This window comes from Phascolarctos cinereus, unplaced genomic scaffold (genome assembly GCF_003287225.1).
Source record: "Phascolarctos cinereus isolate Bilbo 61053 unplaced genomic scaffold, phaCin_HiC Scaffold_726;HRSCAF=1367, whole genome shotgun sequence".
Lineage (NCBI taxonomy): Eukaryota > Metazoa > Chordata > Mammalia > Diprotodontia > Phascolarctidae > Phascolarctos > Phascolarctos cinereus.
Genome location: NW_027556098.1, coordinates 101,925,451 through 101,942,464, shown reverse-complemented (window position 1 = coordinate 101,942,464; position 17,014 = coordinate 101,925,451). Strand labels below are relative to the sequence as shown.

Sequence of the window (17,014 nt, the reverse complement as noted above, 5' to 3'; positions counted from 1 at the left end):
TTAAGATGTATTGCTCTCAATAGTGGGAAGCGTATAAAATAGTAAACTAGAAAATGCCCCATGAATATAGCAGGCACTTAATAATAAGTACTTATTGAATGATAAGGAAACTGAGCCCTAAAGAGGTCAACTGAGTTCTCTAAAGTGGTGAAGTGAGTTTACTAGAAGAATGAAGACTAGAATACAGCTACCCCACCTCCCAGTTTAATGGTATTTTGGCTCACTACCCACACCAGAGACTATGTACCAGAGGCATTTTTACCCTCAGGCCCCAGCTCACCTGTTTGGTGACTGCCTCTCACAGAACATTATTTCAGCCTAGCCCCAACCATATTTCACTTCCTCCTCTCCAACCACTTTCTCCACAACCTCCTTTACCAAGCCAAGGCTCTTCCTCTAGCGCTGGGATTCACACTTTTAAAGTATCATGCACCCCTCCGGCCTTACTCTCTTATTGGATGGTTCCACCCACAACCTTTATTTAAGGAGGGCTCCCAGGACAACTATCTCTTCATTTCTCACCAGGCTACACCCTAGGCTTTCCCTACCACACTCCCTTTACCTGGTAACTTTCTTTCCCCCTACTCCAACCCCTTTTCAGTTTCCTTTTTTATACTGTCTTCCCCCATTAGAATATTAAGCCCTTTGAGGGTAAGGATTGACTTTCTATTTATATTCATATTACCAGCACTCAGTACATGCCTGGAATTCACTAAGAACTTGGCACAATACCTAGAACATAGTAAGCACTTAATAAATGCTTGTTAACTGACTGACTTCCTGACAAGTTACTGCCCCTTACCCATTCACCTACCCACTCACTCCCTAGGTCAGAAACCATGAACTGTGGTCAAATCAACTATATTATTGTTCCTGAAGGGGATGTGCAACTATTTTGACTAGTTCTACTATAAATTTATGTTACATAACATCAATGGGCCCTCTATGCTGTTCTACACCTCCTTAATGAGGAGTAGAACTCACCATAGCAGGACTTCCAAACCTTTTCATTACTCCTCAAACCTTCCATCACTTTTCTTCTCCTCACCCTCTCAACTGAATACCTTGCTGCATATTTTACTGAAAGAATTAAAGCTTTTCACCAAGAACTCCTTCTTCTCTCCTCCCCCTCATCTCATATCACACAGATGCTTTCTGCTATTACCTCCTCCTTCACCTTAGTCTCACATGAAGAGGTAGCTTTACTCCTTACCAAGGCCAAGCTCCTTATCCTGTGCGTGAGATCTCATTCTATCCCATCTCTTCCAGCAAATTGCACTCTCTCTTACTCTCACCCTATTACTTAACTTCAGTCTCTCACTGTCTATTAGCTGTTTTATAATGCCTACATATATGCCAATGTGTCCCTCATCCTCAAAAAACCTTTACTTGATCTTTCCATCCCCACTAGATATCATGCCATCTCTCTCCCTCCTTTTGTGGCTAAACTCCTTGAAAAGGCTTTCTATAATAGGTGCCTTTACTTCATCTTCTTTCACCTTTTCCTAACTTTATACAATTTGGCTTCTGACCTTATCATTCAGCAAAACAAGACAGAGGGAACAAAACATGTGTAAGGGGCTATGCAGCACAACACTAAGCCTGAGGGAAAGAATTCAGAATCCAGCTGAGGCCAATTATGTACCCACAAAAGTTATTGGGGGCAGAACAGTGGGTTGGTGAACAATGGATTGCCCATTATGGGTGGAGGTAGAGATACCCTGAGATCCAGTCTCAAGGGGAAACATCATGAGAGTGGAAGGAGTCAGAATGTGAGCAGTAGGGTGAGGGAGAGAATAGAATTTCCAAAGATCTCTAGAGGAAGAAAAATCAAAGAGCTTGAGCATAACTAGATGATAAACAAATGCTAAGGGAAAACACTAAGAGCAGGGGGGAAAATGGCCTCCATATCTAGTAAACAAGGCCTCTATGAATAAATATAGCAAAACAAAGGAAAATGAATCAACATTTGATGAGACAGAGGACCCTGTGGAACATGAGGAGAACATGGAACCACAACCCACTAATTATGAGTGGTCTAAACAAGAAATGAGAATTATTAGAGCAGAATTTATGGCTTTCATAGCAGAAATAATGGCAGAAAAATAGACTTAAATTTGTAATGGCATACACAAAAGAAACAAAAAGGAACAACTGATTAGGAATGCACGTACACAGAAGTGAAGGATAATCTAGGAGAAGAGCGAAAAACAATAATGTGGAAAAGAAAATATACTCCCTATTGAAGCAAAACATATTGTTTTTAAAGAAAAGATATATAAACCTCATTTAAGGATTATCGGTCTCCCAGAAGAACATAAGAAGTCCAAAAGCCTGGATGACAGATTGCTAGAAATAATAGAAGAAAACTGCCCAGAACTTGTGAACACAGAAATGGAAATAGCAATTGAAAGAAAGCATAGATTTCCTCCAGAAAAAAAGCCCAAGTCTGCAAACACTAAGATATATGGTGGTGAAATTTAACAATTCAGTTCAGAAACAACAAATTCTACAAGTGAGCAGAAGAAAGACCTTTAAATACAAAGGAAAGGAAATTAGAATGATACAAAATTTATTCTGCATCCACCAGAAAACATGGGAGGCAATGGAATAATACATTCCAAAGAACAGTGGAACTGAGGGTGTAGGTTGAGAGTGGGGAACCTGCAGCCTTGAGGCCACTTGTGGCCTTCTAGGTCCTTGGGTGTGACCTTTTGACTGATTCCAAGTTTTACAGAACAAATCCTTTTATTAAGGGAATTTGTTCTGTGAAGTTTGGATTCAGGCAAAGGGCCACACTTGAGGATCTAGAGGTCCGTATGTGGCTCCAAGCCATAGATTCCCCACCCCTGGTATAGGCCATGGTGAACTACCCTATAAATCTGAGTTTAACCATAAATGAAAAAAGATGAATGTTCAGTAATATGGAGATATTCAAAATATTTTTAGAAAGAAAAGCCAGCCTAAAGAGATTATTTGCTTTTTTGGACATCTCAGACAACAGAAATTCAGGAGAGATAAATGAATGCAGCAGCCAAGAACAGCAGCAGTAACAGATTGACAGCAGAGAAATTAGTAAGAGACTTCTTTCTAAATGTATACAAAGAGAGAGGGTGAAGGCTGAAGTCAGGTGGAGGTAGGTGGCCCTAGGGCATGATGGGAAGAATGTCACAATACTTCACCCACAGATGAATCAATGTCTTTTGTCTGCATTACTCAATGGGAGGGTGCATGGAAGCAGGGAGGAGAGAAGGGTGATGGAAGGGAGTCTGTGATGTGCCTAGGTCAAATCGAGGGCTAGCAGCCAGGGGAGTGTGATCCCTGTGGACTTCCAGGAGAAGAAGAACCTACAGGTGAGAAAGAGGGGTGCGGGAGAAATTAGAAAGGCAAAAGAGGGAGGCCTTGTTTTGATGGTGAAAGGGAGCTCCACAGTTGAACGCTCCTGTGGGTAAAGAGATGTTCTGTGAAGGGAGATGGGGACTATATACTGGGTATTGTCTGTGGGGGTTTGGCGCTTGGAAAGGCCATTTGATCTGCCTCCAGAGGGAGGGAGCTAGAACTCCTGGGGGCAACTGGAGCCTGGGAGAGCAGGAGGAGAAGGCCCAAATAGTAAATTTTGAGGAAAATAAGGAAGAATTTACCAAGGGGAGGGTATAGGTCAGAGGTAGGCCGCATAATCAGAGGTATGGGGTGGAGAGGTCCTGAACAGTGCCCTCTCTGTCATCTGCAGGAATTGATATTTTTCTGGGAGGGAGTCACAATGAAAAAGAGAAATTAATGGGACAAGCTCTACAAGGCCTGAGAAAGAACTGCTTAAAATTTATTATGTATCAAGTAATGGATGCCTCAGAAGTTTGTACTCCATAAGAAATGTAGAGAATATAGAAAGACTAAATAAGTATGGGGTCATGAACCAGAGAAGGAGAGTCCAGAGTAGACAGAGATGATGGAAAAGAAACAGAGTAAAGGAGAGAAATCCTGGCTGAAAAGATGTACAAATTTAAAATTTAGAATTTAAAAATAATGAATAGGACTAGTTAAAGGGAAGGAGAGGAAGGGCACATCTACCTGACCAAGAGGAAAGGGGGTTGGGTAGAATCAAATAATAAGATAAAATCAGGAAAGGCAAAGGGGCTGATAATCAACTCCGAAGAGAAAGGATAACAAATGGGTAGGAAGGATTGAGGATAAGGAAAAGAGAGCCAGTGGGAATAGGGAGAAAGAAAAAAGAAGAAAGAAAGAAAGAAAGAAAGAAAGAAAGAAAGAAAGAAAGAAAGAAAGAAAGAAAGAAAGAAAGAAAGAAAGAAAGAAAGAAAGAAAGAAAGAAAGAAAGAAAGAAAGAAGAAAGAAGGAAGGAAGAAAGAAAGAAAGAAAGAAAGAAAGATTAAAATATATTAACTGAAGAGATATAGTGCTTTATTTACAGCAAATGAGAGGAAAACTGTAACTTGAAAAAATATTCAACAAATGGAAGAAAATAAAGCCTAATTCTCATAACTTTAAATGTGAAAGGATTAAATAATCTAATAAAATGAAAAAAGTGATAGGATGAAAAACCTCTATAATCCATTGTTTACAAAAAAAACATTTAAAAAGCAAAGACATATAAAAAATAAAACTGAAGGGATAGAAAAAAAGTTTACTATGCATGAAGAAAATCCAAAAAATTAGGAGATGCAATCATGCTAATGTGAAAAATTAAACATAAACATTAAAAAAAAAAGGTGCCAACAAGGAAATTATGTTATGCTGAAAGGAACCTTAGACGGCAAACCAGTATCAGTTATACGTTTATACACTTTAAATGCCTTAGCGTCCAAGTTCATAAAGGAATTATTAACTGAGCTGCAGGAAGACATAGAAACAAAATAGTAACAGAAGACTTCAATGTCCCTCTCTCAGTTTTGGCTAAATCAAACAGAAAGATAAACAAAGCAGAAAATATGAAACTGAACAAATTGATGGAGAAACTACAGCTAAAAGCCTTATGGTGTTTTTGAAATAAGACAGCAAAAAAACCCCAGACATATTTCTCAACACCACATGGAATTGTTACAAAAACTGGCCATGTATTAGGGCACAGAGATATTACAAACAAATGCAAAAAAGCCAAAATGGTTAATACAGCTCTTACAGACTGTAACACAACAAAAATAGCCATTGGTTCAGGGACCACAAACAAAAGACACAAACTCAGATGGAACTTAACAGTGAATCCTAAATAATGAGTCAAAAAATGAATATTGAAACAACTAATAATTAAGTGAAATAAAATTATAATGTTGAAACAACATACCAACATTTCTGGGATGCAGCTAAAGCATTCCTCAGTGGAAAAATCATATCCCTACAAATACACATTAACAAAATAGGAAAAAGTAAGAATTAATGAACTGTATAGCATTAAAAAAAATAGAAAACCAATAAATAAACATAAAATCAGCACAAAAGAGGAGATATTGAAAATCAGGAGAGAAATAAATTGGAAACAAAAAATAGAAATGATACATAAAACTAATAGCTGGTTCTTTGAAAAGACTAATAAAATGAATAAATCTTTAGCTAATGTGAAATAAGAAAAGAGCAAATCAGATCAATGAAATAGGAAATGAGCAAGGTGAAATCTAAACAAAGCCAGTAGAAATAAAAAAAGAACAATAAAAACATATTATACATAATTATATGCCAACAAAACTAAGAACACACAAAAAAATAGTGGAATACTTTATTTTTTAGGCAATTGGGGTTAAGTGACTTGCCCAGGGTGACACAGCTAGTGTCAAGTGTTTTGTCTGAGGCTGGATTTGAACTCAGGTCCTCCTGACTTCAGGGCTGGTGCTCTATCCACTGCACCACCTAGCTGCCCCATGTGGAATACTTTCAAAAATTGAAAATACACACTATGAAAAGACCATATTATTTGTTTCAGTCTCTTCCTGACCCTATTTGGGATTTTCTTGACAAAGATACTGTCATGGTCTGCTATTTCCTTCTCCAGGTCATTTTACAGATGAGGAAACTGAGGCAAATAAGGTTAAGTGGCTTGTCCAGGGTCACATAGCTAATAAGTGTCTGAGGTCTGATTTGAACTCAGGAAGACCAGTCTTCCAGACTCCATGCCCAGCATTCTATCCACTGTGCCACCTAACTGCCCTCTTCCAGTTCTGTGACCGTTAAATGATCCATCCTATCTGCCTACAAACATGCACAGGCCTCCTCCCATCCTAATGATGATAATGATGATGATGATAATGATAATAATTAGCATTTACATAGTACTTTGTTTCCAAAATGCTCCAGATACCACATCTCATTTAATCCACACAACCCAAAGAGACAGGTGCTATTATTATCCCCATTAAGATGAGGAAATGGAGGATGAGGGAGGTTGAATGACTTGCGCAAAGCTAGCATGTGTCTCACGCAGGATTTGAACTTGGGTTTTCCTGACTCTAAGTTTAGCATTCTACCCATTGCACTACCCAGCTGCCTAAAAAAAGGAGAAAGTTCCTTTGACCTTGCTACTCTCAAGTTATCATGCCAAATCTCTCTTCTCCATTTCAGAATGAACTTCTAGTGAGAATAATTTAGACTTAACTGTCTTTACTTCCTCACTACCCACTTACTCCTCAAAACTCATCTCCTTATAATCTGATTTCCATCCTCTCCCTTTCCCACAATGAAATAGCTCTCTTGAAGGTCCCTGGAAAGCTTATCATTGACCCCAATAGCTCCTTTTCTGTGGTCATCATCCTTGATCTATGTAAAAGCATTTGACACAGTGAACCATGTCTTCTTTTTCCTGATACCCCTTCCTTCCTTGGTTCCTGATGGTCTCATGACTTTCCTCTTATCTTTGTGACCACTTTTCTGTCTCCTTTGGTAATTTCCTTTTGTCCTTGGTCGTGTGTGTGTGTGTGTGTGTGTGTGCGTGTGTGTGTCTGTGTGTCTTCTCTGTCTTTCTCTCTCTGTCTCCTCTGTCTCTGTCTCTGTGTGTCTTCTCTGTCTTTCTGTCTCTTGTCTCTCTCTCTCTTTCTGTATCTTTAGCTCTGTCTTTCCACACCTCTCACCTCCCATATATCTAATCAGTTACAAAGTTCTATTGATTCTACCTCAGAAATATCTTTCATGCCCAAAGGGCTATAAAATAGTACATACCCTTTGACCCATCAATACTACTACTAGATCTATACCCCAAAGAGATCAAAGAAAAGGAAAAAGGACTTATTTGTACATAAATATTCATAGCAGCTCTTTTTGTAATAGCAAACACTTGGAAATTGAGCATATGCCCATCAATTGGAGAATGGCTGAAAAACTTGTGGTGTATTATTGTGATGGAATACTGTTGTGCTATAAGAAATACCTCACAGGGTAGCTAGATGGTACAGCTAGATGGTAGAGCACCAACCCTGGAATGAGGAGGTCTGAGTTCAAATCCAGCCTCAAACACATGATACTTACTAGCAGTGTGACCCTAGGCAAGTCACTTAATCCCAATTGCCACACACAGACACACACAAAACCTCAGTTCAAGTAGCACTTCTTCCATGAAGGCTTCCCTGGTGCCTCCTGGTGAAAGTGAAAAGTGACCTTTTCTGATAGCACTTTGCCTAAACTGCTCCTTGCCACTTATCTTGAGCTCTCATGTCATAATTACTTGTGTATCTGTACACAAGGAGGTGATAGATTCCTTGACAATAAGATCTGTGTCCTACTTATCATTTTAGTCCTAGCATCTACCATAGTGCCTCATACACAATAAGCACTAAATATATGTTTACTGAATGAATGAGTTAGTGAATAAATGAATGCTGACAGGAAAATCCTATCTGAATAAATTGCATATTACTCCACCCTCTATCTGCAACCCAGCAATGTGCATGTGATCCATTACATTTTCTGAAGAAAAATGGACATGTGCCATTAGTAATTACTAAATCGTTTTAATGATATTCTCACATAACGCACATTCAAAATTCCAGGGCAATCATACCCAGACTTATAAAAGAGAAGGTACGTATCTGTGAATCCAGGGAATAAAATTTGACACCCTTGTATAAACACCAGGAAAGTCTGCTCTTCCACATCCACGTCCCCAACTAACAATGCCAGTCAAAATCCATTTTCCATCACTTTTTCTTTGACATGATAAAGGTCCACCCGAATCTCCCTACGATAAGATCACATTGCATCAGTCACATTTGTCCCACAAGCAATTGTTAATTGTTTTATTAATGTTTTAAGAGCATTTATTTCAAAATTAATCTAGTTTAGGCATTATTATGACCACATTCCTCTTGGCTAGTACAGTTTCTTGATGTATTGCTGAAATATTGGGAAGGAAAATGAACCTTTAAATGTCAACATTTGTTTGGGAAATTGATGGCAGGCTTCATTCAACTGAAGATACTTGGTGTTTAGGAGACCTGAGTTTCCATCTCCCCAGTATTAAGGCTCAGGTGATTATGAATATACAAACTCCTTGCTCTCAGAAGCATCATGAAATAGTGGATAGAGAACTGACCTCAAAGCCGGAATGGCCCTTGGCAAGACACCTAACCTTTCAGTGCTGGGGACAGCTCCTTGAGATTATGAACTGTAGAGAAAATGCTGACCTACATTGGTAGGGGGAGTTCCCTATCCCAATGAAATCACAGGTTCATAACTTATTCTGGAATGTTTGTTCTAATACTGTTTTCTTTGAAACATAATTGCATTTGATTCTTTTTATGACAATTGGGTTATTGTAACTCTGTGGGATCCCAAGGTTGTGAAAACTCAGAAATTAAACCTGTCTCGATAGCATAAGGTAAATTTTCCTCCCTTCATTAATGTACCTGATTTATGGTCATTGTGGATAGTGAGAAAAATAGGCTCAGATTAGCTTCAGGTATTTTCATCACACCAAATATACTTATTCAATCTAGTCTGCCATCTGAATCAATATCACCTTAAAGTCAAAAGGTAGAAGGATTTTAGAATTTTGAGAGAAAATCTAATTTTTTTTACAGATGAAGAAACTAAGAATCAGAGTAGTTAAGGGACTTGCCCAAATTTTCAGCAATAGTAACTGGTAGAACCCAAATTTGAACCCAGGTTGTCTGATCCTGTGTCCTTTCTCCTAGACTGAGACCCCGAGATCTAGTGTTGGCAGCCCATTCTTTGCATGCCAATAGAATTATCTGAGGTGAGTTTTAAGAGTATGGGAAGAAATGTAGATAAATGAGTTAAGACACTGTGAAACATTCCCCTTGCCTTCTGACAACTACCAGCTAGGTCTTCTTTTCTCTCTCCAAGTCTCCTTGGAACTAGCCTGCACGAGTGAGAAAGGTAAGGCTCAGGGGGACTATTCTTCTGATGTGTCCCCAATAGCATCAGTGCCTATGGGCTTAGCCAGGGTGTCCTTTTATTCCCAGAAACAACTACTCCTATCTAGTTGTAATAAATTGGATGAATGAATGAACACCTGGGGAATCACTTTGGTCCTGTCTATCCCTAGGGGAGGGGACCATAATTTACCAATGGGAGTAACATTTATAGAATCATGGAATATTAAAGGTGGAAGGAATCTTATCTAGATATAATTCATTCACCTCGTTGTACAAAGGAAGTAAACTGAGGACCAGAGAAATGAAATGACTTGCCTAAGGTCACACATCTATTTAGTTTTGAAAAGTTAGCATACAGCTACCTGCATTCACCATGATTCAGAGTTGATACAGAACTATGTTCTTTAGTATAAAGGGCACTCCAGCTCTAAGCAGTTTCTAATAAAGGAACAGACAGATTTCTTAAGAAAAGTGCTAGCATGTATAGATGCTATGTAATTTCTAGCCTTTTTCCATCCTTAGACTGATAGTGAGAAAATCAAAGTCTAATGCTGCCAACATAATGCTGCCAAAGTCTAATCTCTCCCAACACATCCTAGCACCCAATGTCTGGTACATAGTAGGTACTTAATAAATATTTGTCGATTGATTGATCAGAAACAATGCAGCATAAAAGAAAAAAGAAGTGTCTCTGAACTAGAAGTTAAGAGACAAGAATTCTAGTCCCAGTTCACTACTAAGTTGTATGACATCAAGCAAATCATTTGATCTCTGTCTCTTTGCTTTCTCATGTCACCTAGGAACAGAAAAAACAGTAAGGTATAAAGGAGAGCTAAGTGGTTCCGTGGGGAGAGCACCAGGCCAGGAGGATCTGAATTTAAATCTGGCCTCAGACACTAGCTGTGTGACCTTGGGCAAGTCACTTAACCCTGTTTGGCTCAGTTTCTTCATCTGTAAAGTTCAGCTGGAGAAGGAAACGGCAAACCACTTTAGTATCCTTGCCAAGAAAATCCCAAATGACGTCACAAAGAATTGGACATGACTAATCAACTAAACAGCAAAACAAAAAAAGGAAAACACATTGAACTAGAAGAAGGAAAATGAAATTCTAGTCCCCAGTAACAAGGGTCACTCTTGCCCAAGTCACTTCATAGTCTTCTGAAGGAGGTTAGAATATGCTAATATGCCTCAGGAAGTACAGTGTACTCTGAGACAGAGGAGCTTTCATTACTTACTTTGCAAGCATCTCTCTTCCCAGACATTACACCTGCACAAAGCATTCGGGCAGTCACAATTCCATATGTGGAAACACATACAGTTTGGTCTATAAGTTCGACTTCAGCTTGCTGCAGAATCGTGGAGCCTTTGCTATCTGAGGGAAAAAAAGTAGAAAGTAGAAGACAAGAATAAAATACACACACACACACACACACAACACACACACACACACACATGCCTCTCTTTTTTCATCTTAGAATTATTAGTTAGAATCACTTGTTGACCTAAAAGTTAAGAGGGCAGTTATGTGGTCCAGTGGTTAGAACACTAGACTTGGAGTCAGGAAAACCTGAGTTCAAATCTGGCCTCAGACACTTACTAGCTGTGTGACCTTGGGCAAATCACTAAACCTGTTTGCCTTACTGGAGAAGAAAACAGCAAATTATTCCAGTATCTTTGCCACAAAAAACCTATACACAGTATGGTCCACAGGAACATGAGGAATCAGACACAACTGAATAAAAAAAATTAAGAAGGGCCCATAAACACAATGTCTTCGTGTAATGACTGATTAGAGTTGTGAGCATGCAGCAGCATGGACTCAACGGAGATGAAAGAGGGTTCGGGGGCAGGAGTTTGAGGTCTCGTTTTTAAAGTGATATATAAGAGCTGCTGTTGAGTTGTTTCAGTCATGTCCAACTCTTCATGACGCATTTGGGGTTTTCTTGGCAAAGACACTGGAGTAGCTTGCCATTTCCTTTTCTAGCTCATTTTACAGATGAGGAAACTGAGGCAAACAGCATTAAGCAACTTGCTCAAGGTCACATAGCTAGTAGGCTGGATTTGAACTGAGATCTTCCCGATTCCAGACCTGGCACTTTATCCACTGTGCCACCTAGGTATCTTTGTCTCTATTTAGCAACTGGGAAAAGTGCCTGCTGCCTGTGTCTAAAGAGTATCAAACAGTGAAACACCAGAACAAGGTTCCAGGCCCACATCTCACAGGACGTTCGTCCTGAAGCCTTTGAAAATTACAACAAAGTGAACTGGTGCATCTGGGAGATCAAAGGGGATGTGGCATGGTATGTTGCAAAGAATGCTGGCTTTGAAATCAGAGGACCTGTATTGAAATCCTGCATCTGTCACTCACTACCTGGGAACCTCTCTGGGCCTCAAGTTTCTCATGCATAAATGAAGTGCGTGGACTAGGTTACCTTTGAGATCCCTTCTGCTCTAATCCTATGTTCCTACAAGAGCTTTCAGTAACCTCTATGTTCAGTGCTTACAAGTTCACATTTATACGGTACTTTAAAAGTTTGTAAGTTGCTTTTCAGATATTCTTTCATTTGATCCTCAGGAAAACCTTGTAAGGTAGGTGTTATTATCATACCCATTTTACAGATGAGGAAATGTAGACTCAAAAAGGTAAAGTGACTTGACCAGTGTCACACAGCTAGTAAATATCAGAGGTACAGGTCATCCTGATTTCAAGTCCATCACTTCATTATACCACACTTCTTAAGAAGCTTACATTCTACTGGTGGGAAATAAGAATGTACATTTTCTGGCAAATACAGGACCAGATTTAAGCAGTAGAGATTATGCCCCACGTGCTGAAATTGTGTTTGGGGTATGGGGGAGGGATGGAATGATGTACAGACTCCTGGCAGATTAGTCCCAAATTAAGGAGCAGACAGAGATGGGGATTGTTAGAGAGGCTATACTAAGCCTCTATACCAAGTGAAATCACGGGTGGAGGTGCAACTTTGGGCATCCCAGGATTGAGTGTCAGATGGAGGCATAGGAGACCTTTCAGAGACCTCTCTTTATGTTATTTTTTTTTATTCCAACCCAGAGATGGGAAATGGTGAGTAAGGATGGTCCTCCTAGAAAAAGCCAGAGCTTTGGGGGCAAAGGTTGTTGTTATTTAGTATTTTAGTCATGTCTGACTCTTTGTGATCCCATTTGGGGTTTTCTTGGCAAGGATACTGGAGTGGTTTGCCATTTCCTTCTCCAGCTCATTTTACTGTTGAGTGAACTCAGGCAGACAGGGATAAGTGACTTGCTTAGGGCCACACAGGTAGTAAATGTCTGGGGCCAGATTTGAAGTCAGGCCCTGACTCCAGGGCCAGTGATCTACCAACTGCACCACCTAGCTGCCCCTTCTCATTGTTTTTTGCTCAGGGAAAGGGGACATGATTGATATGTCTTATGTGTAGAATGAAAGTATGGGTTATGGGAATGAAGAGATTGGTAAACAGATGTTTGAAGGGACATCACTGGTTACACGTTATCTGTATGCCCCCTCATGTATAATCTCTATTATGGGCATTCTCCTAATGTACATTTATGCAAATATGTGTCCTAGGTTGACGGAACAAATGTTCTATTGAGATTATCTCTGATTTATTCTCTGTATATCTTTTTGCACATAGATTTTTCACGTTGTCTCCTCCATTAGACTGAGCTTCTTGAAAGCAGGCATTGTGGTTTGCCTCTCTTTGCATCCCCAGCATTTAGTATAGCATAGGTGCTCAATAAACACTTCCTAAATTGGGGGGAAAAAAAGCAAAGGAAGAGCAAAAACAACTGGGAGGAGCAGGGAAGTAACATGATTAAATATGTGTCTTAAGATAATTGTTTTAGCAACCATATGAAGGATGGATTGGAGAGTAAAGAGACTAAAAACAGGTCTATTCGCAATATCGCAACAGGCTCTTGCAATATTCCAGACAAAAATAGAAATAGAATGCCTGGAACACTTTATCTCTTCTGTTCAGATGTGGACCTGACCTGACCTGACCTCCCAACTAAAATCCCACCTTCTAGCCTTCCCTAATCCCTCTTAATGCTGGTGCATTTCCCCTTTTAATTATTTCCTATTTAGCCCATACATAGACTGCTTGAATAAATTTGTTTGCATGTTGTCTCCACCCCTCCCCCATTACATTGTAAGCTTATTGAGGGCAGCGACTGTCGGCCTTTTTTGGTATCCCCAGCTCAGTTAAGATTAGATAACACAAATTTAGAGTAGATAAGGTGGCATTGTTGAATGAATTTAGGATCAAAGATTTAAAACTGAAAGGGACCTAAAAAGCTACTTCGTCCAAACTCCTTATTTTACAAATGAGAGATTGAGGTCAAAAGAGGTTATATAACTTGCCCAAGGTCATACAGACAGTTTCTAAAGTGAGATTTGAGCCTGGGTCTTCCTCACTCCAAGTCTAGCATTCCATTCAACTACAACTACTATCTGTATTGAACAGCATGTAATAACAGAGAAGGTGAATAGTGGAGAACTATACCTGGAACACAGCACTTAGTAAATGCTTTATCTGTCTGTCTATCTGCCTGTCTATCTATCTATCCATCTGACTGTCTGTCTATCCATCCATCCGTCCATCCATCCATCCATCCATCCATCCATCTATCCATCCATCCATCCATCTGTTTGTCCATCTGTCTATTAATCTATCTGTCTGCCTCTCTTTCTATCCATCTATCCATCTACCTATTTATCTCTCTATCTCTCTGTCTGTCTATCTATCCATCTGTCCTTCTGTCTTTCTGTCTGTCTGTCTACTAGAAGTAATCCAAGATTGAGGTTTGGGAAAACAGGAATAGTGATAGAACAAAGGGGCCAAAGACTCAAGTATAAAAGACTGTATAACTAACTACAGGGTCCAAACTGTAAAGAAAAGACTGCGCAGGAGTGATGACCCAGGAAAACAAGGATGAGTGAAAGGAATTAGGGTTGTGGTGATGATGGAGAATAAGTTTAGGAGGAGTGATTTGATAATTAAATTATCAAATTATGAAATAGGGGCAGGCACACCCAGTTCTTTGGGTACTGGCCAGGAAAGACTATGATTGACAGCAGGAAACAGGCAGCAATTACATTTTAACAAGGCAAAGACAAGCAACAGAAATGGTACAGAAGCAGAAGGCAGCTCGGGAACAGGGGAATGGGATAATGAAGGCAGGCAGTGTGGGGAGTAGGATTGGGGGGAAGAGGCAGAGAGTATTACTCACATAACTATGGATTAGAATTGGGAGCTTGGGGTGGGGGAGAGCAGCAGTTTGAGGTCTCATTTTCACAGTTTTTTTGGGGGGAAAACAGACCAGCTCCTATCTGTGCCACCTTGGAGTAAGTTCATTAACATATCTGAATCTTCTCAAAGTCACCAATAAAACTTCAAAGTCATCATCTCAAAATAATCAGCATTTTTTCTTGTTCTGCTGGTCTGGAGCTATGGAGGTCTGGATTTTGTATGGAATTTATATATCACAGGACCAGAAGCTTTAACAAGCAGCATCTAGATGGTTTCCCCTGATTCAGCACATATTACCAGGATATGAATTTTAGTTGATATATAATGCAATTTGTAAATTATGCTCTTTTGGGATGGTTTATACATGACTTCCAGATTTCCCTTTGCAAATCTCATGTCTTGCTATAGCTTACTGACTAGAAGGAGAAGGAGTGGTCAGGGGGATCTGAACAAAATATGTTTTTAACACAATGAGTAAAGGAGAAGAAGAGTAGGAAGATAAGTCATTATGAGAGAAGGAACTTCAGAGTTGATCAAGGGGGTGGAAGTTATGCAAGATGGCAATATCTAATGTATAATCATCATTGTGGGAGGCAGAAATGGAATAGAGATGTAGGTCATGGGATCTGAGTAGGCTGATGAACTGGGAGGCTAAGGTATTGGAAGGGCTATCAGTGTGTACATTGGATCATCCTGCTCAGGGTGCTGAAGAAGAACAGCTTTGGGTGGGGGAGGGGGCAATGAATGAGTGCTTGCTCACCTGCTTCATTCCTTCTTCCCCAGCCTGTTATCCAGCACTTCTCCCCACTGTGCACTTTCTGTCCAACGGGAGGAATACATATTGGCTGAACTAACTGCTTCATGGTTTCAGGCCAAGCAGTGCTCAGCTGCAGCAGGGCAATATCATAGTCAAAGGTTTGGCTATTATAGTACTCATGAACCACAATTCTTCTCACTGGAGAGACAAACTTGGCATTACCTTGTATATACATCCCTAAGTGAGCAGTCCATGGCCTGGGGTCAGATAACCTGGCAGAAAAGGAGCAGGGTGCAAGGACATTAATTTCTGGAAGCAAAAAACAAGTATGATATGGGATATTGAGAACTATGTCAAAATGAAGCCCAAAGGATAGCGCACTAGATATAGTTATTGCTACTGATGTTGGATAAGGAATAAGACATCTTTGGGTCTATCCCTGCTTATAAAATGGTGGTGATCATAACTGTGATGTATCCTTACTTCCCGTACAACAACAACAAAAAAAGGACATTTACTTCAATACTTTAATAAGTCTGTGATCTAATCCATTTGGTCACTCCCTTCCATGATACAAATCACATCCTAAGGTAGTTGAATCAGACCAGATCCCTTCCCCCAGAAAGAAGTAGAGAGATACCGTTGGAATAACTGATGAGCCCTTAAGTGAACCAAAGCAATTTTACCAACTTCTATGATCTCCTTTAACTAGCTTATACGTGACTGGTATATTCAAAGCGAGTCTACTAAATGTCCATGGATACAGCCATAAAGGGTTCCAATTCCCCTTGTCTTCCTTCTTTCATTGCACAAAACGTTATAAGCTCCAACATTCAGGAGATGCTCAGATGAATCTGTAAATCACTAGTAGTCATATCCTGCTCCCTGATATGTAGCTCTTCATTGCCCATTGGTTTCCTATTCTACGGATACTATGGTATTCTACAATTCATAGCCACATAACATCCCTTTAAAAGAAGATGGAAAAATATGGGGTCTGTGTTAGGAAAACAGCATGGGATTCTAAAGTTTGTGTAATTTTCTCAAATGCAATCCACCCCACTTTTTCTCTTCTTTAATTCTAGTCCTGGCTAATTGTCTGTCTATAGTATCTATCAGAGACAGATGTTTTGAGAATAATTTTGATATTCCTACTCAATTAATCAGTATTTACTCAGTTCATCATGATTTATTGGTACCAGTGATTGTGTGTAAGGAAGATAAATAGGATAGAATTGATTGTTAGGATAAGAATTACCTAGGTTGGAATTAATTGACTCTCTATGTACAGATCATAATATTGCTTTTAACTGACAGATTTATATTACATAGATTTATAGTTTGTTATTTGGGCCTGTATTAATCTGTGTTAGGAATAAAGATAGAGACTTGTCCTTCCCCGACTCCTGTGAATGTGCTTTGAGAGCTTCTGTGTTTCAGAAAACTAGTTTCCCCTATTACTTGATTCTTTTATGCCCAATGTTCATAAAATGCTAGTGGAAAGTCTCAGAATCCTGTTGCCTAATCACTGACTGAACGCTCATAATTGATTCATGTGGAAAGCTTGATGATTCAATTTTGGTGACTGAGGGACATTTCCCTTTGGACAATCATGTGGATTTCCCCTTTTGGAATCGGCCAATTAAAAAATCTAT

The 17,014-nt window shown here is 39.5% G+C and overlaps 1 protein-coding gene across 1 annotated transcript in view; it reads right to left on the bottom strand.

Moving 5' to 3' along the window:
* Positions 1-8,002: 8,002 nt before the first annotated feature.
* The window catches only part of TMPRSS7 (transmembrane serine protease 7), an 89,639-nt gene continuing 80,627 nt past the window's right edge, over positions 8,003-17,014 (bottom strand). The window contains exons 16-18 of the mRNA XM_021007181.2: positions 15,363-15,631; positions 10,568-10,704; positions 8,003-8,173 (exon numbers count right to left, since the gene is read on the bottom strand). Of these exons, the coding sequence (XP_020862840.1) occupies positions 8,003-8,173; positions 10,568-10,704; positions 15,363-15,631 (577 nt within the window). The remainder of the gene's footprint in view (positions 8,174-10,567; positions 10,705-15,362; positions 15,632-17,014) is intronic.